The sequence below is a fragment of the Sorex araneus genome, chromosome 4 (assembly GCF_027595985.1).
Source record: "Sorex araneus isolate mSorAra2 chromosome 4, mSorAra2.pri, whole genome shotgun sequence".
NCBI lineage: Eukaryota > Metazoa > Chordata > Mammalia > Eulipotyphla > Soricidae > Sorex > Sorex araneus.
Window position 1 is genome coordinate 195,531,658 of NC_073305.1, and position 25,133 is coordinate 195,556,790.

Here is a 25,133-nt window from a genome sequence, read left to right on the forward strand (position 1 = left end):
ATACATATTATATATATATGTATATATATCAAGCCTGTAAGAGTGCTCCCTGAGCATAGAGCTAGAAGCAAGCCCTGTGCACCCCCGGGTGTGGCCTGCCCCAAAACCCTGACTGCATAAAAGAGAGACTAAAGTATACATATCTAAGACTTGAAGTCAGATAGGAAGGTAGGATGCCGCCCAAACACAAACTGGGTGAGAGAAGAGCCCGCTCATCTGAGGGTATCAGAACATAATGGATGATTTAAGGATGCAAGGAAATCTATGCTAGGAAGAAAATACTAGTTGTAAGACTGTGTAATGGGGAAAGATTAAGGCAGTTTTCTGCAGCAGAGAAGGTAGAGTTGGCTTTCTATCCTCAGTCCCCCAGAGGAGGAAGTATGTGGTCCCCACGGTCGCCCACCCGAACACTAATCTTTTCTGCTTCCTGAGCCATGCTCAGGGCTGTCCTCAGTTTCTTGCTGCAATCCTTGTTCTTGCACTTTTTCTGAAACAGAAGATTTAAAAGTGAATGACAAATATTAGAGATATGACTGCAACTCACCACCACTACCTTTAAATGCCTTTATTTTTGGTCCCTGGATTAACATTATTGCCAATCTCAATCTTTTGAGCTAAGAACCCAGTGTTTTAAGCCACATAACTGTTTAGCAATTCCTAGCAATATTTTTCCCTCACATCAGATGGGTAATGTTCAGCATCATAACAAAATTTTAGAGAGTCATATACCACACAAACGTGGCACATGAAATGAAAAAGGATCTCCTAGCAATATTTTTTATCAACACTTTGTTATGCCCGCCAAAGTAAAGCCTATGGAAAATTTAATAGAAAATATCCCAAGAAGTGCTTTTTGAGGCTGAAGAGATAGTATAGTGGATAGGGAGCTTGCCTTACATGCAGCTGACCGGGTTTGATCCACAGCACCCATATGGTCCCCCAAGCACCACTAGGAATGATTCCTGAGTGCAGAACCCTGAGCATCACTGGATGTGGCCCAAAAACCAAACCAAAGAGAGTGCTTCTCCAGTACTTGGGGGAGACCCAGCATCCACTCCTGATGATACTCGGTGTGATGGTGCAGGGCTGACAGTACAGTGTGCCAGCCCAGCACTACAGATCTCAGGAAACACCAAGGTCATACCTAGTGGTGCCTGGTAGTCCTAAGGTATCAAGGATCAAACTCAAGGGCTTCATACACCTCTATAAGCTGGCTCCCCAAGGAAATGTTGAAAAGACAAGATTAAAGATCCTGGGCCGCTGGACTCTGCTCACTTATAAGACTGATCAAACTTGTGATTATAGGAGAAAATATTTTTCTGTTATCACTGGTTCTTAACTAGGGGTCCCTATAACATAGAAGTGAAGATACTACTTTGATTATCAAAAGGTGATAAGGGTTAAGTGTGCTAAAAGAGTCTAGATGCTGCTAAACAGTACAATGCACAAGACAACCACCCCAAAACAAAATCCCAAATATGAAGAGATAGTATAGTGGACTAAATATGAACAGGGCTAGACTGAGAAACCCTGAGTTAACCCATGGCCTCGTTTCTGTAACACCTGGCTAAATTGCAGAAGACCATGGTTTTCAAGAATGCACCTATACAGGGGCTGAAGCGATAGCACAGCGGGTAGGGCGTTTGCCTTGCACGCGGCCGACCCGGGTTCGAATCCCAGCATCCCATATGGTCCCCTGAGCACGCCAGGGGGTAATTCCTGAGTAAAGAGCCAGGAGTAACCCCTGTGCATCGCCAGGTGTGACCCAAAAAGCAAAAAAAAAAAAAAAAAAAAAAAAGAATGCACCTATACATAAGCAGGGCGGTAGATAGAGGAAAAGAATTCTCCTGGGACTGAAGACTCCAGGCCACATAGCGGTGGGGACGGGCTGCCCCTTCCCATCCCCCCGACCCTTCCAGGTCCTGGCTGTCATGCCCACGAGCTGCCTCTGGGCGATATTTAAGTGTGCGATGACTGATCCAGAGACTCAAATACATCTCATAATGAATTAGATCCCTACAGAGATGTCTCCATACCCCAGTCATTTACAATTTTAGAATACCAGGAGTAGGCAGCCGCTTTCATGGCTGTGCAACCTCTCATGATATTCATTATAAGCAACAGAAAATAAGCTACCTGGCATTTGCTTGTGGCAGACAGGCTTGAATGGCGGTGGGAATGTGTAATGATGGTGGGATTGGTGTGGAATACTGAATGTAATCAATTAATGTGAACAACCTTATGAAAATAAAATTTAAAACAAAGAAGAATTCCCCAGGAGAAATCCTGGCATAAAGAGGAGACCCTCAAGAAAAACTTAGTTCTACACACAAATCAAGACAAGGGACTTTCTTCTTACATAGACTTCCCTCAGATAAAATTAGGTTTAATAAAGTAAAGGTTTAGTCTCCAAGTTCCCAGTATCACAATTGACCCTTCCCCCCCACTCCTTCACCCCCAAAGATTGCTCACCACTCCAGAGAGCTCCCAGGAAAGCTCCTGAAAATTTTTTAGCATGCTGACAGGAATCCAAGCACGAGAGACTGTTTCTCCAAAAAATGTCACATGATATTTAGACTGAAATTAAAAATGGTTCTGTTATAGTCTAGCATTCTTTACCTGTTCTGGACACACAGCCAGAAAGGGGGGAGAGGCACACAGATCACACAATGATCTGAAGATTTACAAGGAAGGTACTAGACGTTCCATCCCATCTCACACCATTGTTCATGCATCCTGACCTCAGGAGTCCTAACCAAAGCATCTCTGTCACTACCATAAATGTCTTAGTAGTGGATAAATATTTAGATTCACTTGTTTCTATATGTATTTGTTTTTGTCCTTCTAAATAGTGACTTCCAACTCATATCTGTTGCAGAGTATTTCTAACTCTGAAAAGACAGATTTGTTCCTTAAGCACCTCCCTACCCTGAACCATTAAAAACTTACCGGCAGGGAATCAAGATGAGAAGCAAAAAGAAAATATTCCCCCAGATCAGGATCAGATTCTACCATGCCTGGCCACCTGGAGAAGACAGATGGGTGACGGGGATGGAAGAGAAGAAATAAGATAAACAGAAACACAGACTTATTGATATAATATGTGCATAAAGGGGCAATATGTTTTTGCAACAAAGGATCCTAAAGATAGATCCTTCTGGGATTTTCTGCTGACTAAATAGCATTGGAGCTTCAGTGAAGGGTATGATGAGTACATACGAGTACATACACTTACAGAGCTAATAAGCTGTATCTCTGAAATTCTACTCCATAAGCTAATCATATATCAAGAAAAAAGAGGCACCTCTGCCAATTCACCACAATTCTACTACCAAATAACTGAAGTGAATCCCACCAATATAGATACAAGTCCAAAATCTTCCTAGTAAAAGTATCATATCCTTGTTGATCTTCCAGAAACCCTGAGGGGAAAAAACCTGCTGACTAGGGACATCTAATAAAGAAACTATGCTGTCCTTCCTTATGCTCTTTACTTGTTGTATCTTACATATATCAAAGGTTTTTGAAATGCCTTAAAGCTATCCACCACTTTCTACTTACTCAGGGTAGAATTTGTCAGGCCTTGGAATAGAGATGGATCTAAGGGCTTAGTGCTTGCTTTGTGTGGAGAGGTCTAGGTTAGATTCCTAATACCACAGAGTCCCCTGAGCACCACCAGGAATGACCCCTAGCCCCCAGGTACCAAGCCTGGTAGTTCTGTCAGACACCTTTTTTAAAGGAAGATACCGATTTTGCCCTGAAACCTCTAGAAAACATGTTCTTACAGTTTCCAATCTTGGTATTTTATGCTTTTCCCTTGTCCCATGTTCTTTTAAGAGCGATACTATCTCCATTATAAATGCTTTCCTTTTCCTTCCTTCCTGGTTTAAATATACCTCTCCCCTTCATGAAGAATTCAGAGAATGCCATGGTTCCCTACCAGGGGTAGCCGTACTGCTTTGCCCAGATGATGGATCCTGGGATGTAGGAGGCATAGGCCACCTCACCTTCACCCCCCGTCCAGATCTCCTCAGGGGCAGTACAGCAATTGTACTGCGAGTCTGAAAAAAGAGAGAATGAAAATCAGAAACAAGGCTTATTAGGTGAAAATTTGAATGAGAGTGAGGGGAAAGGACAAGAAGAAACTAGAACATGTGATAGCGGACAAATAGGGAACCTGGCGGGGCTGGAGCAATAGCACAGCGGGTAGAGCGTTTGCCTTGCACGCGGCCGACCTGGGTTCGATTCCCTGCATCCCATATAGTCCCCTGAGCACCGCCAGGGGTAATTCCTGAGTGCAGAGCCAGGAGTAACCCCTGTGCATCGCCAGGTGTGACCCAAAAAGCAAAAAAAAAAAAAAAAAAAAAAAAAAAGGGAACCTGGAGGACAGGTATAAAGGAAGGAAAACAAAGACACATGAAGGAAAGCAGGACCTGAGTCAGTAACAGAATGTTGTTTCTTCACACTACAAAGAGAGACTCCAAGCTTCTGCCTGTATCCCACACTGTCTTTGGAATACCATAATGGCACCTTCTCTGAGACTATTTCCTCATCCGTAAATAACTGGGCTGGACTATATTATCAGAATTTCTTCAAAGCAGTTTTGAACTTCTAGAATTCTAAGCCACTGGATCTCTTACCTGCTTTCCCCCATTTCTCTTCCTGTCCACTAACTTAATACCAATAATCTAATCAGGATTTGCAGGATCAGACCAATGCAGAAGAAAATGGGGTTTACTCCAAAAATACATTCGGATTCCAGGCCCTTCCCTGCAAAAGAACTCATCAGGGTGCCCTCCTCTAACCCATTATGCTCATATTTCTCTTGAGAAAAATCCCTCCTTAGTTCCCAAGTACTACACAAGAACACCTGGAAATGCAGCTAACCTGTATCATGTTTAATCTAAATGATTTATGGAGAGAAATAAAGGGATAATCATTGAAAGTTGAAAAAGAACATACCTGTATTTTGGTCACAGGACCAATTTTCTGGAAGGGCTGCAGGGTCAATGTCCCCATGCAGCCGCCTCCATTTCTTGCAGTTTGCTGACGAACACTGTACCCAGACTAGACACTGATCTGTGAGCAGAAAAAAAAAGGAAGTAAGACTCAACGATATGGGGGGCTGGAGTGATAGCACAGAGGGTAGGGCATTTGCCCTGCAGGCAGCCGACCCGGGTTCGAATCCCAGCATCCCATATGGTCCCCTGAGCACCACCAGGAGTAATTCCTGAGTGCAGAGCCAGGAGTAACCCCTGTGCATCACCGGGTGTGACCCAAAAAGCAAAAAAAAAAAAAAAAAAGACTCAATGATACGTTCTTCTTTCTTCAATCCAACTAAAATCAGTTTACCAACACACACACAGACACAGAAATCACATAGCCTAGATATCAACTACCATTAACTTATGAATGAAAAAACTAGACATACAATGTCTGAATTGGGAACAGAGTTGGACTCAGGACTCAGGTCTCACATCTTAATCTTTCTCCTGAGCTATCACTCTCCTCCCCCAGGAGTTCACATCTTAATTTCAACTGACTTACCTGCTACCACGCTGAAACCTTTGGGAATAGTCCCCAGTTTAACTCTCCAAAAGACCTACATCTCTATGTACTGTTTCTCAAATCAACCTTTTACTTCCATTCCTGCTGAAGGGCCAAGTATTCCTTTTGTCCATTCTTTCAAACCCCCATTCCCATTTTTCTCCATCCCCACATCTTCTCAGTTAATACAATGTCTCCCCACCCCCACCTACTACATGGAGTCACTTCCTTCTAACAGATCACAGGTCTCTCAGTCTATGAAATGGAGTCAGCATTATCAATATGCCTCAGTACCACCTCCAGAAAATTTCTGTCCTCCCAGGGCTGGAGCAATAGTACAGCTGACAAGGTATTTGTGTTGCATTAATTGACCTGGGTCCAATCGCCAGTAATCCATATGGTCCCCTGAGTCCACCAGGAGTAACCTCTTTAAGGGCAGAGCCAGAAGTAAGCCCTGAGCATCGCTGGGTGTGGCCCCAACACCCCCCCAAAAAAGAAAGAAAATTACCATCTTCCCTCCTATAAAAACCCTGCTCTCTGAGATCCATGCCCATGCCATGTGATTCCACTGTTCTCCCATTTCCCTTATAAAGATGTTGGCATCTGGGGCTGGAGAGATAGCACAGCGGGTAGGGCGTTTGCCTTGCACGCGGTCGACCCGGGTTCAGATCCCAGCATCCCATATGGTCCCCTGAGCACAGCCAGGGGTGATTCCTGAGCGCAGAGCCAGGAGTAACCCCTGTGCATCGCCAGGTGTGACCCAAAAAGCAAAAAAAAAATAAAAATAAAAAATAAATAAATAAATAAAGATGTTGGCATCTAATTAACTCCTGATTCAAAGGAGTTGAATTGATTCAACTCCTTTCTAACTCCCATCCTTATTCCAGGTGACCACAAGAATAACTCACAAATCACCCTGATTCCTTTGAGTACCTCACCTTTTATTCACACCATTGCCACTCAGCAACCCAATCCCACTCCTGCAAGGCCCACACAACACATACTCCCCAGAACTATTTATCCAAATGTGAAATAGTAGAGAGTAGGACGCTCCTATACACTTTCCCTTTAGGCAAGTTCACTTATTCCCTTAGCTTTAAAACCCATTTTCATGAGGGTAAAACAAGCACGAAAATGTGTGAATATGTAACTGTACCCTCACTGTGACTCACTAATTAAAAAATCAATAAATTTTTTAAAAATTAAAAAAAAAAAAACATTTTTATACCTAACAACACAGAGATGTGCACCAGTGACTTGTGTTCCAAGCTCCAGAGTCTGGCAGGTATCTCGCTCTTTGTCACCTCTATTTAGATGAACCCCGAAAGTATCAAACCAGCACCCTCAAACCAAGAAGCCTGACCCAACTGTACAAATACACTCTTTCTCCACTTTTCTCATTAGAACATGAGAAACATCTCAATAGTTTATTGTTCTGGACTCTGCCAAACTCTCTTTTTTCCAAGATTGATAAATCTATTAATTTCAAATTTTAAAAATCTATTTATTTTTTGTCCAATTTATCTTATTTCTCATCCTAAAATTTTCCAGTATTCCTGGGTATTTCATACATTTATTAGCTAATACACTGAAACTATAAATTCTACGATATGAAGAATTATCTGCTTTGTTGACCCTGGCATTTTCAGCACCTAGTAAATTTCAGACATACATGCTGCTATTATTAAAAGAGAATCCATTGGTGTCCTCATACCTGTGACGCATGAGTGCAATCCTCTGCCCCTTCCCACATACTGACTCACTAGCAGCATTACCTTTGGAATCCTTGAAACCAGACAAAAGTACATCATCTCCAGTGTCTATATCCAAGCATGTGGAAGCATCATAACTAAAGTATGAAACCTTTAGAGTAAGCCCCACAACCAAGTGTGGTCCCTGCCCATTGCAACAACAAACAGAAAGGGAAAGGGGGTAAATTAATGAATTGATTCAAACAAGTGAGGGGCTAGAGAGATAGTACAGAGGTGAAGGTGCTTGCTTTGCATGTAGCCCATCCCAGTTCAACCCCTAGAACTATATATGCTACCCCACGTACCACCAGGAGTGATCCCTGAGCAGAGTCAGGAGTAATCCTTGAACACTACCAGATCACTTGTATCACTTGTCATCCCGCTGCTCATCGATTTGCTCGAGTGGGCGCCAATAACATCTCCATTCGTCCCTGTCGCGTGCTAGTGTAGCTCAATGGCATCTACTCGCTCCAGGAACACGAAGAGCCTCAGTTTGTTCAGGGTCTTGTCAAAGAAGTCTTACCAACTCATAGGTGGGCAGCCATGTATTCTTTTGACGTCCCATAGAATCCAGTCGGTAACAGCTCTAGTCCAGCAGTCGTCTCCAAATCGCATTATGTGTCCAGCCCATCTGATCTTTGACGCCTTGGCAAAGGAGACAGTGTCCCTGGTCCCTGTTTCTCGATTGTCAATGGAGGTCGGAACTCCAGATTCCTTCTCTCACTTGAGTGAAATGTGATATTCCAAGCATAGCTCTTTCTATTCCTCTTTGGGAGACCCAAATAGCGTTCTTATGCTGTATTTGTAGGGTCCAGGTCTCTGAGGCGTATGTTAGTGCAAGAAGAAGGGTGGAGTCGAAAAGATGTGCCCAGAGCCGGAGGTTCTTCGTCTTCTTAACCACTTCTTTGACACTCTTGAAGGAGTTCCACACCACTCTCTTTCTCCTGCGCAGCTCAGGTGCCAGGCCATTTGTCATGTTGATTTCTCGACCTTGGTACACATAACTGCTGCATTCAGAGAGGTTCGTTCCGTTGAGAGCAAATGGAACGTCAGGAACTAGTCCATTTCTCATGAACATTGTCTTCGTGAGATTCAGCAGCAGTCTGACCTTTCCATACTCACGGTCGAAGTCAGCCAGTATTTGTGCTGCTTGGCTAATGTTTGGTGTTATTAAAACTATGTCATCAGCAAAGTAGAGGTGGTGTAGCTGCCGACCATCTATCTTCACTCCCATTCCTTCCCATTCCAGTCGCCGCATGACATTCTCGAAGGTGGCACTGAAGAGTTTCGGTGAAATGGTGTCGCCCTGCCGAACCCCTCTCTTTATATCGATGATCACTTCCTTGTAGAATGGTGAGATCCTGGTGGTGAATCCGTAATACAATTCACGGAAGATCCTGATGTACTGAGTTTGAACACCCTGTTTGGCTAGGGCTTCAATGACTACTTCAGTCTCAACAGAATCAAACACCACCAGATATGGCCCCAAAATAAAACAACAAATGAATCTATATCCACCCATATCTTTATTTGATCCAATCTCAAATATTCATTCTCTTTGATTTCTGCAACTCTATAAACAATTTTCCTTCAATATAAAATGTCACACTGGGACACATCCGAGCCTTGGGGGGACACTGGGGTGGGACGGCGCCAGCCCAGCCTCCAAGTGGTCCCGCCCACCGGAAGTCACGCCCTCAACCCACCCTCGGCGCCATCTTGCCACATTCAACAGAGAAGCGGCCAGGCATTCTGGTGAGCAACGCGGCCCGGAAAATGCTCCGGACCCGAATTGGGGCCAGCAACACCGGGGAGCCGGAAGGAGGAGGTGCAGCCAGCACACCTTCTCCAGATGGAGCCCTGGCAACACTGAGCAGCAACTAACACGGCTCCGGGATTCGGGACTGGGACACATCCAAGCCGTGCGGCCGCTAACGCAGCCGCGAGACCTTTTCTAAAACCTGAAAACATACAATCTTTTAATGGAAAACTAATTATCAAATGCTTCCTTAGTAGGGCTATCTTGTTTGGGGGTATAACTCCCACAACAATAGTGAGTTTTGTGTTGAAATATGGAACGTAATCAAGGTAAAGAGAAAATGAAGTGAAATTCATCAGTTATACAGTTGGGGTGGGGGGCGGGGGCAGGGGGTGTACTGGGTATTTTGGTGGTGGAATATGGGCACTGGTGAAGGGATGGTGTTTGAATACGGTATAACTGAGACATAAACCTGAGAACTTTGTAACTTTCCACATGGTGATAAAATAAAAAAAAAGAAAAAAGAAAATATATATATATAAAATGTCAAAAATGTAAGTCTCTTTATATTTTAATTTTCCCCTTCCATTTGTTGTTGTTGCAATGACTGGTGTCACAGGTACTTGTTTGCAGAGCACCACAGATCACACATTTTAATCACCCTCCAGTTCCCTTCATGGCTACTGTAAAGACTAGAGGTAAAACAATTGGCTGTTATACTCTTTTCAGTAATTAGCGTCATACATCAGGTGTGGTGCTGGCCAACAATTACAATTCTTGGTTACAACATAGGTTGCTGTGCTTGCCAGGAATCACATCCTTTTGTTGGGAAGCTACACACACTCGGCTGTGATACTGCCAGAAATCCGAGTGCCAGAAATCACAAACAAAAGAGTTGCCAGAATCACACACAGTGCATGTAATGGCACCAGAGGTTAAACTCATGATCTTATGCTAATGAAACAGAAATTTTAAGTCAATGAGCTATTTCTCGGGATCCTAAATTCACACATTTTGTTGGGGCAATAGGTATTGAACTCAATGCCTAATGCCTGCAAGTGGATGCTTGAACAATAATCCATATCCCAACCCCCAGGAAATTATTATTTTAAGAAGAATAAACACTTTCCTCAACTCTATGCCTCTCTACCATTTTCTTCCTCCAATTTTTCACATCCAATAGTGGAGGGAGAAAGTATTTACTTTCCAACTAACTATAATCTGCTAATCATCTTTAAGTAACATAAATTTTCTAATCAATCATTTACCCTAATGATTTTTTAACTATTATATCCATTGAACACATTTATAAATATTTAATCTCTTTGAGGTTTGGAGAGATAGTCCAGCAGGTAGGGTATCTGCCTTGAATGCAGCCAACCTGGGTTCAACCCCTGGTACCATACAGTCCCCAAGTTCCACCAGGAGTGATACCTGAGCAGAGAACTAGGAATAAACCCTGAGCATCTCTAGGTGTGGCCCAAAACTACAAAAAATAAGTGGATATACTTACCTCTTTGATGTCTCTCTAAAGTTGCATGTGACACAGCTAAATATTCTTTATTGAAATTCTCTCTTCTTCTGATCTATCATACCTCATTCACAGAGTTTCCCGTATGCCTTTCTAATTTTCTTAGTTTTTAGTTTTCTTCCTGACCAATTCTTCCTCTGTTCAACCCTGCTTCCCAGGGATTTTTATTCAACACTTTTTTTATTCAATACTCTTCCCTCTTCTTGGAAACACGTTTTAATTTCTACTGATACAGATGACTTCCAAATCTGTATCTCTAGCCCAAATCTCTTTTCTTAGCTATAAATCTCATAGTCGACCCCTAACTGATCCAAAACTAAACTCATCAACTTAAACTTTCTCTCTTTTCTGTATTCTCCATTTCAGATCATGACTATATCAGCCACTCAGTCCCTAATGCCAGATATCATACCAAGTTTTCCCCAGGGGTCTCACTCTTTCTCAGTTTTCATGATTCACACTTCTATACATCTCAAATCTCTCTTTTCTTCAGTCCTACTATCTTCCTTGCTTGAATTATTATTTCTGAGGGTCTCATCTCGCTTCACTAATGCATCTTCCACGGTAACTTTCTGAAAATTTTATCAAGTTTTTCCCACTTAATGTCACTATTTCAATAAAGTAAAAATATAGTTTCCTTAGTCTGACTTAAAATGTCCTTATGACATGGCCCTTGGATCACTCTACTCTTATCTTTCCTGACACTATAGCCTCATATACCCCAACACACCCAAAAGTAACAGTCATTAACTCTCCTCCTTAACTTACTCCCCTTCCCACCTTAGGTCACATGACTAAATTATATTTCAAGACCTGGCACAAGCACTACTTTCTCTTGGAAACTTTTTGAGATCTCTCTACTTAAAGCCTATCTCCCTTACAATAATACACTTCTATTCATTCCTCTCCATTAACTCAGCACTTTCTAAAATGCTAAGTACCTAGTAGGCACCCAACAATTTAGAGCAATCTTAAGGAATACTTGCATGAATAAAATCTTTCTCCTGCTCAGCGGCACATCCTTACAAGTAGCTAAAAGTAATACATTCATCTTTATAGAAATTTTTCAAATCTCCTATCCTTTGTCTCTCATACATAAATCTCTAATTTTCTTCTTTTTTTTTTCTTTTCTCATTTTGGGTCACACCGAGCTATGCTCAGGGGTTACTCTTGAATCTGCACTAAGAAATTACTCCTGGCGGTGCTCAGGGGACCATATGGGATGTCAGGGATTGAACCCAGGTCGGCCATGTGCAAGGCTAACGCCCTACCCGCTGTGCTATCATTCCGGCCCCGAATCTCTAATTTTCAAGCCCAAGAAGGTTTTCTAAATCAAGGCTGAACTCACCAAAACCACTTCCTTCTCCTTTTTGCTGGTCCCTGATCTGACAATGAGGTTCAACTATTTTCTTTGGTTGGTCTTTGTGATTGTTCTGTTCATTTTGAACTTTCACCATTATATCATTTTCTGGGAAGACAAAATAGAATATTACAAAGTGGGAGAAAAAAAGCATAGAATTATAAACAGTAAAGCCCAATGGAAACCTTATAGTTATAGGGCTTGGGATGAAAAATTCTCAGTCCACCCTCTATCCCCCATTTCAAATTCCTCTCTTTTGATAAGTACTTACTTAGGCTATTTGTCAAAGTATATCTGACTACACTTACGAATTTTTTTCTTTTTTTTGCTTAAGAGGAGTTTATCAAATTTCTTCTTCTCAGAAGGTGAAGGATCTGGCTGCCCTGATGCAGATGTCTTTACCTCAGGAATCATTACATTTTCCTGAGAGGTTGATAACTCTGGAGAATGAGGTTTCACTACCTGCTCTCTGAAAATCAAATCAAATTTTTTAAACAAAAAAAAGTTAAACAATTTTCAGAACGCTTTTTTGGGAGAAAAAATGCTAAATAAAAGTTAGTAGACGAGAGCTAGGGATAGTTCAGGGGTTAGGTACACATGCCTTACGTGTACAAGCTCCCAAATTCAATCCCTGGCACTATATGCCCCAACCCTGACGACCCCCACACCCTTCACACACACCCACACCACACACATACCCACACACACACACACACAGCACCATGCTGTGACCCTAGAGGCCCATGACTACTGCCAAGGTTGTTTTAGCAGCTCCCAGAACCATGAGGCCCAGTATTACTACATCAGTGAACCCACACATTGAGCTATCTGGCCCACTGTGGGGTTTGGCTAAATATCACTGGCAGTAGCACCTAAATAGATTACTTGAACACACTGGAGAAGGACCCCCCCAAAAAACAAAAAGTTACAGGGATCAAATATTCCAAGGCTCTCTATTATATCCTAAGGTAATTTTATCCGGCAAGAAAAAACTAGATAGGTGTGTCAATACACAGGTAGGCAGAGTAACATTTACTAAGATAAGATCTACCTTGTGATCAGCTTGCCTCACTAGGATAAACTTACCTGTCAGCATCACCATTATTAGTAGAAGGTTCTTTGTCTGGTTCTTTGTCTAATTGGGTACATTCTATGGACTGAGTACAGGCGGTCTCTGCAAAATCAAGGCTAGATTCCATCCCTCCTAAACCAAATCATTATAAGTTGAGAAGCAACTAAAGAAAATAACTTCTTCAATTTTTCCAAGCTGCAATCTTTCATTAGAATGCCTCCCACCTGATATTAGAAGAGCCCACATTTGCCATATAACAGAATTAAGTTTTTTACAAAAAAAAATCTACAAATCTATATCCTTCTGCAAACTTTTCCAAATTCATCTGTCTCATTCATAGTCAAGTAAATTTCATTATATGTTGCATTCATAACAGAAATTTCTAGCAACGTATTTTAAATCATTTGAGAACCGTGCACCTCCCCTCCCTCATCTTGAAGTTGGAAGAAGTCACTTACTACATCATGTGGCTGAGAAACAAAAATTTAAAAAACAACATCATCCATTCATCAAACTTTATGTATAACAACTGAAAATGGCAAAGGAATGGCCTATGGAAAAGGCCATAGGGTTGCAAAATAGAGTTAAAACAATATTGGAAATAAAAAGATATGAGTAGATGAAAATTAATTTCATTCATCTGGTAGAAACAATCTTTTAGAAAATAAATTGTCAATACATATTTACTTATTTTGGAGTTTGTTGCTCAGGGGCTATTCCTAACTCTGTGCTCAGAAGTGACCCCGATGGTGCCTACGGGACCATAAATAGAATACTGGAGATCAAAGCAGGGTCAGAAGCTTGTTAACAGACACTTTAAAACCAGTACTCCCTCCAGCCCAACTGTCACCATATGAAAATGAATTTGAATTATACTTTTTAAATTTAGGTGAAACTATATTTATATTCCAAAGTCAGTATGATCTACTCTTCTAAAATTTTGTGTTACCATCTAAGTTATTTTAGCTAAAGCCCCGTTGAAAGAAGATGAAGTAGTTAAGAAAACTTGAAAGTCCCATCTAATATTTTCTTGCTTAAGAAGATGGAAGGAGTGGCTGGAGCAATAGTACAGCAGGTAGGGCATTTGCCTTCCATTTCGTTGACCCGGGTTCAATTCTGAGCATCCCATATAATCCCCTGAGCATGGCCAGGAGTAATTCCTGAGTGCATGAGCCAGGAATAACCCCTGTGCATGTCCGGGTGTGACCCAAAAAGAAAAAAAAAAAAGATGGAAGGAAGGAGAAAATCTGTCAACTTGCTCTACCTAGATAAATTTCCTTGCCCTATTGAAGCTTTTTGTTCTCATAAGACATACCCAAGTGCTTCTGACAGTATTTCTGTAGTACTATCTTGACAATATCCTCAAATTCTTCATCGGTAAGACTTGACTTTATCTGCAGAGATGAAAAAATGAAAAAGTAGAAGAAAACTTGCTCATCTTTCCCCAGTCTTCTGTGAATTCACAAGGCTGAGAGCAAGAAGTCAAGGTAACTAAAGATTATGTATGCTCTCTCCCAAATGTCCTTTGATTAAAGAAGCCAAAGGGGAAAGTTAATAGTTCGTCTACTTCTACTCTCACTTCCATCCCATTGTACCCCCCACCCATTCAGTTTCTCCTGTTGGCTAAAATATATCCTGTATTTTTATCAAGACTCTTTTAGTATCTTTGACAAGAAAATGAAAGAAATTATCATCCCTGTCAATGGACAAGAACAATAGTACAATGGGTAGAGAGCTTGCCTTGCATGTGGCCAACCCAGATTTAATCCCTAGCATTCCATATGATCCACCAAGCCTACCAGGAGTGATCCCTGAGCACAGAGCCAGGAGGAAGTCCTAAGCACTGCGGGATATAGCCCACATCCCACAAAAAATTCTGTATGTCCTGGTTGGGTATCTTAAGAGAAACATCACACCAGGGGCTGGAGCAATAGCACAGTGGGTAAGGCATTTGCCTTGCACGTGACCGACCTGGATTCAATTCCTAGCATCCCATGTGGTCCCCTGAGCACCGTCAGGAGTAGTTCCTGAGTGCAGAGCCAGGAGTAACCCCTGTGCATCGCCGGTTGTGATCCCCCCAAAAAAGAGAGAGAAACGTTACACCAAAGCCCAACAATGTGACCAATACCTTTTCTTTCTTCTCTGCTTGCTTATTAGCTGAGTGTCGAGGAGAAATTATCCCACCAGTCTTTCCATTCTTTGCTGGCTTGCTGGCTTGCACCTTTCCTTCTTCCTCCCGGCCCCTGCTTGGATCATTCTTGGTAGATGTTTTCTCCTTCTTCTGTAAGTTGGCCACTAGCAGATTTGGCTTGCCCTCTGCCTCTGCAGATACGTTCCCTGACGTCCCTTCCATGGGTGAGTTAGGACTCTCAAACACCAAACTATGCAATTTTTGGGCAGGTGGTGCAAAGGTCTTCTTTGGTCCTTTCTTACCTTCTGAAAAAAATGAGATAATAAAATGAAATTTATAAAACAGTTTCACTGTATCACTGTCATCCCATTGCTCATCGATTTGCTTGAGTGGGCACCAGTAATGTCTCCATTGTGAGACTTGTCACTGTTTTTGGTATATCAAACACGCCACAGGTAGCTTGCCAGGCTCTGCCGTGAGGGCGAGATATTCTTGGTAGCTTGCTGGGCTCTCTGAGAGGGGCGGAGGAATCGAACCTGCGTCAGCTGTGTGTAAGGCCCTACCTGCTGTGCTATCAGAGTTTACACACAGAAACTTCCATGGCCAGGGCAGGAGGGATAGTACAGTGGGGAGGGCATTTGCCTTGCACAGCCGACCCAGGTTTGTTCCCTGGCATCCCATATGGTCCCAAGCACTGTCAGGAGTTACTCCTGAGTGCAGAGCCAGGAGGAACCCCTGAGCATCACCAGGCATGACCCCCCCCTCCCCACCAAAAAAAAAAAAAAGCGAAATAAATAAAATGCATTAAAAAAAAGAGAGAAAAGAAATTCCTAAGGCTAAGGGATAACTCAATGACACAGAACCTGCCTTGCAAAAATAAGATGGCATGTTCAATCACTGGTATCACTCCACACATCTGAGTACAGTCCCAACAACACGCAAGTGGGGTCCCTGGTTCGACAGCAGAGTGTGTGATCTCTAGCATATCGCAACCAAGAGTATGTGAGCACAAGTAATTCGCTGTAAACAACTCAACTAAATGTGACCCTTTTGCTGAGTAATCACAACTAAACAGCAAAAAGGAAAGGGAAACAAAGAAACTGTCAAATACTTCCTACTGACTGGGGTCATTATAAGATGACCTGGAGAGTGTTCTGAAATGAATACAGACTCCCAGGTCTTTCCTCTCACCTATCACTCTACTGTAAAATCTTATAATATACTTTGAAATGATGTCCAAGATCACAGTTTTATACATTTAGAGCTAGAAAATTCTGATATACTATCAGATTTAGAAACTACTCCGTAATTCAAAATTTATAAATATTAACACACAAGAAACTGAATTATTCAAATTCGAATTTTTCTTGATTTTTAGTTTAATTTTATGAAGGAATTATGGAAAACTGGTGGAAACCAAAATCTTAAACAATCAAAAGCCTGCAAAGATGCAGTTTTCTTCACAGGTGTAAACATGTCTTTGTTCTGAGCTTCCAAAACATTTAGTTCTTTAGTAATAAACACATACACTGCTTTCCAGGTCATACATATTTCAGAGTATCAGAAAATCAGTAAAGAGTGAAGACAACATATACATGAGTTTTCTGTTGGTGGCATGTCCAGATGAACAGAGAGCCAAGAGGGAAGGGAGAAATGAAAGAAAAGTATAAAATGAACCTCCCTCACTTTGACTCACCATTATTCTGTAATGTTGTCATCGTTCAATTCAGAAGCTATGCTTCCTTTGTGCCTGTTACAAAAAAAATAAATCAACTGCTATAACTCTGACTAAACATAATTTTAAACTTAATGTCTTTTTCATTCTTTGTTCCCGTTGCTTTTTACAATAGTACACTAATATATTTTTTTTTTGCTTTTTGGGTCACACCCAGCGATGCTCAGGGGTTACTCCTGGCTTTGCACTCAGGAATTACTCCTGGCAGTGCTTGGGGGACCATATGGGATGCTGGGGATCGAACCCGGGTCAGCCGCGTGCAAGGCAAACGCCCTACCCACTGTGCTATCACTCCGGCCCCCAGTACACTAATATTTTTGTTTTACACTTGGAATACTGTTAACCATGCCCACTATAAGAGTGCCAGGATCCCTCCACCATTTTTCCAAGGTTCTTATCCCTATCTTTTGTTTATTTATTTGCCTATGAACCCTGAAATACATTTTTTTCCCTTCTTAACTACACTTTTACCTCTTCAGTAGTACCAATTGTATACTAGGAGATGAGAGTTACTGCTTTTAAAATTAGTAACAATCCTTAGTATGCTAAGTGCTAGAATCATGTCCAACATGAGGTAAACACACGTAAGCAGGTAAAGGTATATGATAGTAATGGATGTTTAGACAGTATGGTAGTAATAAAGTGTGGACAATTCTAAGAATTAAAGAGCAAGAATTTTCTTCAATAGGCTAACCTTATTTTACAAGTTTCTCTTATAAAACACAATAATTTGGTTGGAGAGATAGTAGAGAGAAGGTGCATGTCTTGCACATAGCTGACATGAGTTTAATCACTAACACCCCAGAGGATTACCTGAGGCCCACCAGAACTGATTCTTGAGCATAGAGCCAGGAGTAAGTGCTGAGTATCTCTGGTATGGTCCCCACAAAAATAAAAAGCTACACAAATAAGTTGGCAATTTTCTGACCTCATTCAGAGATCCCTATAAACACCCTATATTTTTGCTTTGGACCACACCTGCCAGTGCTCAGGACTCACTCCTGGCTCTATGCTCAGGGATCACTCCTGGCGGTGTTCAGAAGACCATATGGGGTCCTGGGAATGAAACACAGGTCTGCTGTGAGCAAAGCAAATACCCTATCCACTGTACTATTGCTTGGGCCCCTTGAAAAATCTCTTTTTTTTTTTTTTTTTTTTTTTTTTTTTTTTTTTTTTTTTGCTTTTTGGGTCACACCCGGCGATGCACAGGGGTTACTCCTGGCTCTGCACTCAGGAATTACCCCTGGCCGTGCTCAGGGGACCATATGGGATGCTGGGATTTGAACCAGGGTCGGCCGCGTGCAAGGCAAACGCCCTACCCGCTGTGCTATCTCTCCAGCCCCGAAAAATCTCTTTTTTAACATCACATTAATATAATTTTTTTTTTTTTTGCTTTTTGGGTCACACCTGGCGATGCACAGGGGTTACTCCTGGCTCTGCACTCAGGAATTACCCCTGGCCGTGTTCAGGGGACCATATGGGATGCTGGGATTTGAACCCGGGTCGGCCGCGTGTAAGGCAAATACCCTACCCGCTGTGCTATCTCTCCAGCCCCACATTAATATAAATTTAATCGAGATCTTAAATACAGTAAATTTCCAAATTTTCTGGAGTCTAGCAACCTAACTTCATAGCTCAGAAATATTTAGGACCAGCATAGATCACCACAAAGAATTTAGTTCTAAAAATGTAACACATTCATTCCACCTGTAGTTAGCAATCTACTCACAAATGTTTTATACATTACCCTTTACATATCATCTCATTTAATTCTCACAATGAAGTATAGTTGTTGTTTATTTTTGGAAACACTAAGTTTGGAAAAATTTAGAGATGTTATTATAAAATCAAGCTTTGAACCTGATTTAAAACTTTGTGCTATTAACTGCTACACTGAACTTCAATGATCTGGTTGAGAGCTTTATAATCATGTTAATGTCACAGCACACGTAAAAGTATACATGAAAAATATACACTTGAGGGACCAGATACATGGTTCAAAGGGATAAAGTACATGCTTGGCATATTCAAGGCCCAAGTCCAATCACCAGCACTGCAAGCTCTGTCAGCACTGCCAGGCCAGCATACCTCTAAGTGTTCAGGGGCTATTTCAGGTTTTGTGTTCAGGAGAGACCCTGGCAGTACTCAAAAGACTACATGTGGTGTCAGGGAACAAACTTGTATCACTACCTTGCAAGGCAGGTGCCTTAACCCTGTGCTATGTCTCTGTGCTGTGTCTCTGGCCTGTCATTTGTTTTGTTTTTTTTAATGTACATCTATAAAATATGTTTGGACACCCAGAAAACACTGGTAAAAGTAAAATACATTAGAAACAAACACAAGTGCCTCCAGGGAATGAAACCAAGTTGCTAAGGGTGTTAAGGTAGGGAGTTTTTACGGACACCCTCACGTGTCTCTAGTATAGATATAGATATATATATATTATCACTGCACTTTGATTTTTATTATAAACTGTTGCTATATGTACTGCCAGAGTACTGATTTATTAAATAAATTAAAGCTTATTCTGATCAACCTATAAATACACTTTCTAGCATTTAGATCCAAATCATTATCTTAACCTGTACTGACCTCTCCAGGCCAAAGTGTGTTTCTGTAGTTCCAACCAACTGGATAAAATTGTGTATCACTGTTGAATTAATAAAATGTAGAAAATCTGTATCAACAATGATGTGTAATAGTTCCCCTTAAACTCTATCAAAGTTCAAAGAAATTACTTGTTTTGGGGCCACGTCTGGCCATGCTCAGGGGTTACTCCTGACCCAATGCTCAGAGATCACCACTGATGGGCAAGGCTCAGGGAACCATCTGAGGTCTATATAGGGATCAAAACTGGGTAGGCATGTGCAAGACAAGTACACTTACCCACTGTACTATGACTCTAGCTCCCCAAAGAATATTACTTTTAAAGAAAATCTCAAACCTAAAGACAAGGGAAGGGATGTCTAGCAATTCAAGTCTCTGCTCCTCTGTGTCAGACAAATTACCTTTTTGTATAGTAATAAATACTAAAATCCAATTAAGAGATGGAAGAAAATTTATGAATTTTCTTGACTTCATGTCTTAATGACTTCATTGTGAGATACAACAATCTTTACAAAATACCACCCACTTTTATCTTACTGCTACCCAATGACTGGGAAACTCTAGATCCAGGAATAACATGTGAGATTTTAACCTCTTCTTTCTTAAATTAAAAAAGGTGAGGATCGAAAGCATGGGGTAAGGGGGTGGGTCAGCCCAGTGCCGGCCCAAACAGAGCTTGAGCAACCATAAACTTCCACACTCCACAATCACTGCCATGTTCCACTGCTCAGAGTGGAACCTCACCCAAAAATTAATCGGCCCCAAAACTCAGATATGTGGTTTCAGTGACTGAAATCGCCAAGCTTTCAGGGAGTTGGGGATGGGCTACATTCCTCCATCTCCCTGCACTTCCAGAAGCCCCAGCAGTCACCCAGTTAAAAATTTAACTCGAGAGGCTAGAGCAATAGCACAGAGGGTAGGGCATTTGCCTTGCATGCGGCAGACCCAGGTTTAATTCCCAGCATCCCATATGGTTCCCCTGAGCACTACCAGGAGTAACTCCTGAGTGCAGAGCCAGGAATAACCCCTGTGCATCACCAGGTATGACCCAAAAAGCAAAAAAAAAAAAAAAAATTAACTCCAGGGGCTGGAGTGATAGCACAGTGGTTAAGGAGTTTGCCTTGCACGCAGCCAACCCAGGTTCGATTCCCAGCATCCCATATGGTTCCTCAAGTTTTGCCAGAAGTGATTCCTGAATGCAGAGCCAAGAGTAACCCTGGGTGTGACCCAAAAAGCAAAAAATAAAAAATTTAACTCGAGTTGTATCACCTCATTTAAAAATTTCTGGACTTTCTGTAGCGCATGTGTATGTGTGCAACATCTCAAATTCTACAGTGATAAACTAGGAGTAGCATTCCAGATTGGATAGGATGCAATATTAAATGCAACAAATCTTGATTAACAGAAAGCTTCACCTGTAACGACATCTTAGTAATCTCTTATACAAGCATTTAATGACTTCATGGTGAGATACAACAATCTTTACTTTCTTCTAAAGAAACTTTTTTTTTATTATCCTGTCAGCAAGTTATTGATAATGAGCAATATAAAACACATTACTGAGGCCTGATATAAGGACAGGTTTTTAAGGGGTCGTTAGGAAAATTGAAGAGTATGGTGGAGGAAAGGCGTAATGGTATTGCAATTGGTGCTGGAATATTGAATGCCTGTAACAAATCATTTTGAACAATTTTGTAAACCACAATGTTTATATAAAGTGTAAGGGGAAATAAAATTTAAAAACAGGAGGTGTGGTGCCACCAGCAGGTTAACCTGTACCTGCGGGGCGAGTGCATCAGCTACATGATGGTGTCTTCAGACTTCCTGACACCCCAAAATTGCTGCTATGCTGCTAGGCCAAGTTTACCAAGAAATTAAACCGCCAAAAGTTAGGTATGTGGGAGCCACACCCACAAACCACCTCCAGCTCAGCATACAAGCTCATTTATTAGCCTTATTTCAGAGACCCATAAATCTCTAAAGAAATCAAAAGCCGCAGTTAGGGCCAGCGGTGGCACTCTGCAGTTGAGCAGGCGCACCCTGCAGGGCATATGCCAATAGTTTATTTCTCTGGAAAAGATGGAAACAAGGGCCATGATCCAGAGACACACAAAAGAATCTCTGAACTGAGCAGCTTAATGCAGAAATGCCTCCAGACTTTAAGCCAGGCTGACTCAACCGGGGTGCCTCAGATGGGGGCAGGCATCATACCTCCACTGGCCTCCTAAAAACCCGGGTGACCGCCAACTTCCAGAACCCAGTGAGAAGTGCAGGTATGCGAGTACAGTGACGGCAAACTCCAGGCCTCAAGGGATAGGCCAGTTCCTCTCATCTCTTCATCCCCATGGGACCCTGGAGGACACGCCCACAAACTGCCTCCAGATACTACTTAAGCTCCTTAACGGCCATGATCAAGAGACACACAAAAGAATCTCCAAACCTAGCAATTCCCTGCAGAGAATTCTCCACACCCTATCACTGTATAACTGTCATTGCATTGCTCATAGATTTGCTCAAGCGGGCACCAGTAACATCTCCAGCGTAAGAGTTGTTGTTACTGTTTTTGGAATATTGAATACGTCACAGGTAGCTTGCCAGGCTCTGCCGTGTGGTTGAGATACTCTTGGTAGCTTGCTGGGCTCTCTGAGAGGGGCGGAGGAATGAACCCGGGTTGGCCTTATGCAAGGCAAACGCCCTACCTGCTGTGTTATCACTCCAGTCCCTCCAGACCCTAATTATCTAAAATTTTAGAATTCCTAAAATTTAGAATTTTATGCTATTCATAACAAGCAATACATAAGACAGTATGAGGGAGATTGTCTGCCATAGAGGCAGCAGGAGGGGTGGAAAAGGGGAATACTGGGGACCTTGGTGGTGGAATATGTGCACTGGTGGAGGGTTGGGTGATCAGTCATTCTATGACTGAAACTCAAACAGGAAAAGCTCTGTAACTACCTCTTGGTGATTAAAAAAAGATACAAAAAATAATAAAAATAAATAAAAGTAAAATTTTAAATAGATATAACAAAAGTTTAAAAGGTGGGGAAATCAAAAAAAGCTTTAAGAAGAAAAGTAACGATAGTTCTCTCTTAGGGGGAGAGGGGTTGTTTAGACCACACCTGGCAAAGCTCAGGGGTTACGCCTGGCTCCACACTCAGAGATCACTCCTGGCAGGTTCACCTGGAGTGCTAGGGACTGAACCCGGGTCCACCGCATGCAAGGCAGAACCGCACCCACTCCAGCCCCAGAAAATTAAAAATGATTCTGTAAATTACATCCTATTCAATCTATTTTTTTTTTTTTTTGCTTTTTGCGTCACACCCAGCGATGCACTCAGGAATTACTCGTGGCGGTGCTCAGGGGACCATATGGGATGCTGGGAATTGAACCCAGGTCAGCCGAGTGCAAGGCAAACACCCTACCCGCTGTGCTATCACTCCAGCCCCTCAACCTAAAATTTTAAAAGGCAAATAAAGAAGGATAAGAAACTTACAAATAACTAAGAGAGTCAAAGGAAGATGAAAGAGTTGTTTCAAAATCAAAAAGTTTCCTTTCATTTAGAACATTAAAACTTGCATCACATTTTCAGATGAAATTACCTCCTGCATTTGCAAAGTGTGGTCCAAAGACCCCAGAGGGTCTCTCTTTTCCAACTACTTCTATATGCTAAGCAGAATTTTCTTATGAATTTTCTTATAAATACCAAACAACATACCATGACAGACTGAATTTTCAGATATATGAAAATCTGTCTTACATTAAGCCAAAGATGAAAGATAAGATACGCAAAAAATATAAAATAACTCCACTCTATAAGAAAAAAAAATTTTTTGGTTGTTTTGGAGCCACACCTGGCTGTGCTCAGGGCATACTTCTGGCTCTGCACTCAGGAAATCACTCACTCCAGTGCAGACTCAGGGGGCCATATGAGGCAAAGGGGATTGATCCTAGGTCAGCGGCATCCAACGCAAGCACCTACCCACTGTATTATCGCTGAAGCCCTTAAGAAAATATTTTTCATTAAAATACTATATTTGGTTCCTGAGTGCAGAGACAGGAGTTCACCCCTCAGCATTGCATTGTGACCCCAAAACAAAATTAAATAGAATATTTATTTTGCATGTAGGAAGTCAGATTCAATCCCCAGCACCATATCCTCCTGAAAGCCCAGTGAGAAAACCCCTAACCAACCAGGGTGTGGCCCCCCAAAACCAAAAAATGTTAGAGAACTGATGTACCTAAATAACTTAATTCAATCTACTGCACACTTTCCCTAGAGTACTAATCCTCCTTTTTCCACCCTTCTGAGTAGAAGGCTTGCCAATGCCCCGTTCCTCACTACCCAATAATTCTCCTTATATTTATTCCTGGAACCCTCAATCTAGGAAGAGCAAAAGAAGTCCTGTAGAACTGTCTTTGAACGCAGTCAGCCTGGAATGCATTTCAAATCCGCTTTAAGCAGGACTATGGCTGCCTTTGGCACGCAGGCTAATGGCACTGGTTTCCACTCCACACTCCATGGGATGCAAGGGCCACTTGCAGGGGTCACTTTTGCTCTGGGGCTCATGCAGTACTACGAACCCCAACTCCTCTGTGCAAAATCCCATGCTCCCACCGGGGGAGCCACCTCCTGAACCCCCATGTTTGGTTTTAGGTTTCTAACATTCAGCGGGCTGGAGTTTAAAATTTGGGGTGGGGTGGGGGACCGGGGCAGAGCGCCAATACAGCAGGCTGCGTTATTTGCCTAGTACGTGCCCGGCCCGGGTTCAATCCCTAGCACCCCGCGCCTGTGACGAGTGATTCCTGAGCACCGCTGGCTGTGATCCAAAAAGCAAAAAATTAAATAAAACTTGGGGTGAGAGAGAGTGCAGGAGCTTGGCTTGCATGCGGACAACTCTCACTTTGAAGACCCGCGTGAGTAAGCCTTGGGCACTGCCAGAGTGACCCCAAAACTCAAAACAGAAAGAAAACTCTGAAGGGGCGGGTTCCGGCTCCCCTGTCGCCCCTGCAGGACACAACCCGGCCCAGACAGCTCCAGGCCGAGCACTCTCCCGACACGGCGCCAACCCCTCTCAGGGCACGGGCGTGACATCCAGAGCTGCAACAAGCCCCCCCTGAGCCGCCTTTTCCCTCCCTCCGCGCGACCACCGCGGGGGGTCTCTGCCCTCCCACCCGGGCCGGAGCCCTCTCGCTCGCTCACACCGTCGCTGCCCACCGAGATCTTGGGATCATAACCTTGGGCTTGTTTCTTGCAGGATTTGGAATCTAGTGGGTCAATAGCTGGTTGTCGCCCCGAGGGGGTAAAGCCTCTCCTCAGGTGACGGGACCCACGACCGACCACACTTAACACGTTGCAGGCGGACAAGAGCAGCTACCTTGTAGGGTGTCGCGGGCCGAAAGGTGAGGCGACACGGCAGTGACTCAGCAAGCCGCCACGACCTCGACTCAGTTTTCCCGCCACCGCAAGGCGCGAGGCCGAGCACGCGTCCCACACCTCAGCGGGGCGTGCCGGGCGCTGCGGCGCGTGCGCAGCTGGAGGCCGCGTCTGCGTTTGCGCAGTTGGCTCACTTTCGCCATCTTCCACGCGAGCGCCCATCGGAACTACGAATCCCACAATTCTCTCTGGTCACCTTTTTTTTT

The 25,133-nt window shown here is 42.7% G+C and overlaps 1 protein-coding gene across 1 annotated transcript in view; it reads right to left on the reverse strand.

Moving 5' to 3' along the window:
- The window catches only part of ZCWPW1 (zinc finger CW-type and PWWP domain containing 1), a 33,002-nt gene extending 8,008 nt beyond the window's left edge, over window positions 1-24,994 (reverse strand). The window contains exons 1-12 of the mRNA XM_055135738.1: window positions 24,869-24,994; window positions 16,848-16,901; window positions 15,149-15,456; window positions 14,336-14,414; window positions 13,035-13,152; window positions 12,257-12,417; window positions 11,937-12,056; window positions 4,963-5,079; window positions 3,941-4,061; window positions 2,950-3,025; window positions 2,473-2,577; window positions 404-487 (exon numbers count right to left, since the gene is read on the reverse strand). Of these exons, the coding sequence (XP_054991713.1) occupies window positions 404-487; window positions 2,473-2,577; window positions 2,950-3,025; window positions 3,941-4,061; window positions 4,963-5,079; window positions 11,937-12,056; window positions 12,257-12,417; window positions 13,035-13,152; window positions 14,336-14,414; window positions 15,149-15,456; window positions 16,848-16,869 (1,311 nt within the window). The 5' untranslated portion in view covers window positions 16,870-16,901; window positions 24,869-24,994. The remainder of the gene's footprint in view (window positions 1-403; window positions 488-2,472; window positions 2,578-2,949; window positions 3,026-3,940; window positions 4,062-4,962; window positions 5,080-11,936; window positions 12,057-12,256; window positions 12,418-13,034; window positions 13,153-14,335; window positions 14,415-15,148; window positions 15,457-16,847; window positions 16,902-24,868) is intronic.
- Between the last annotated feature and the right edge of the window lie 139 nt (window positions 24,995-25,133).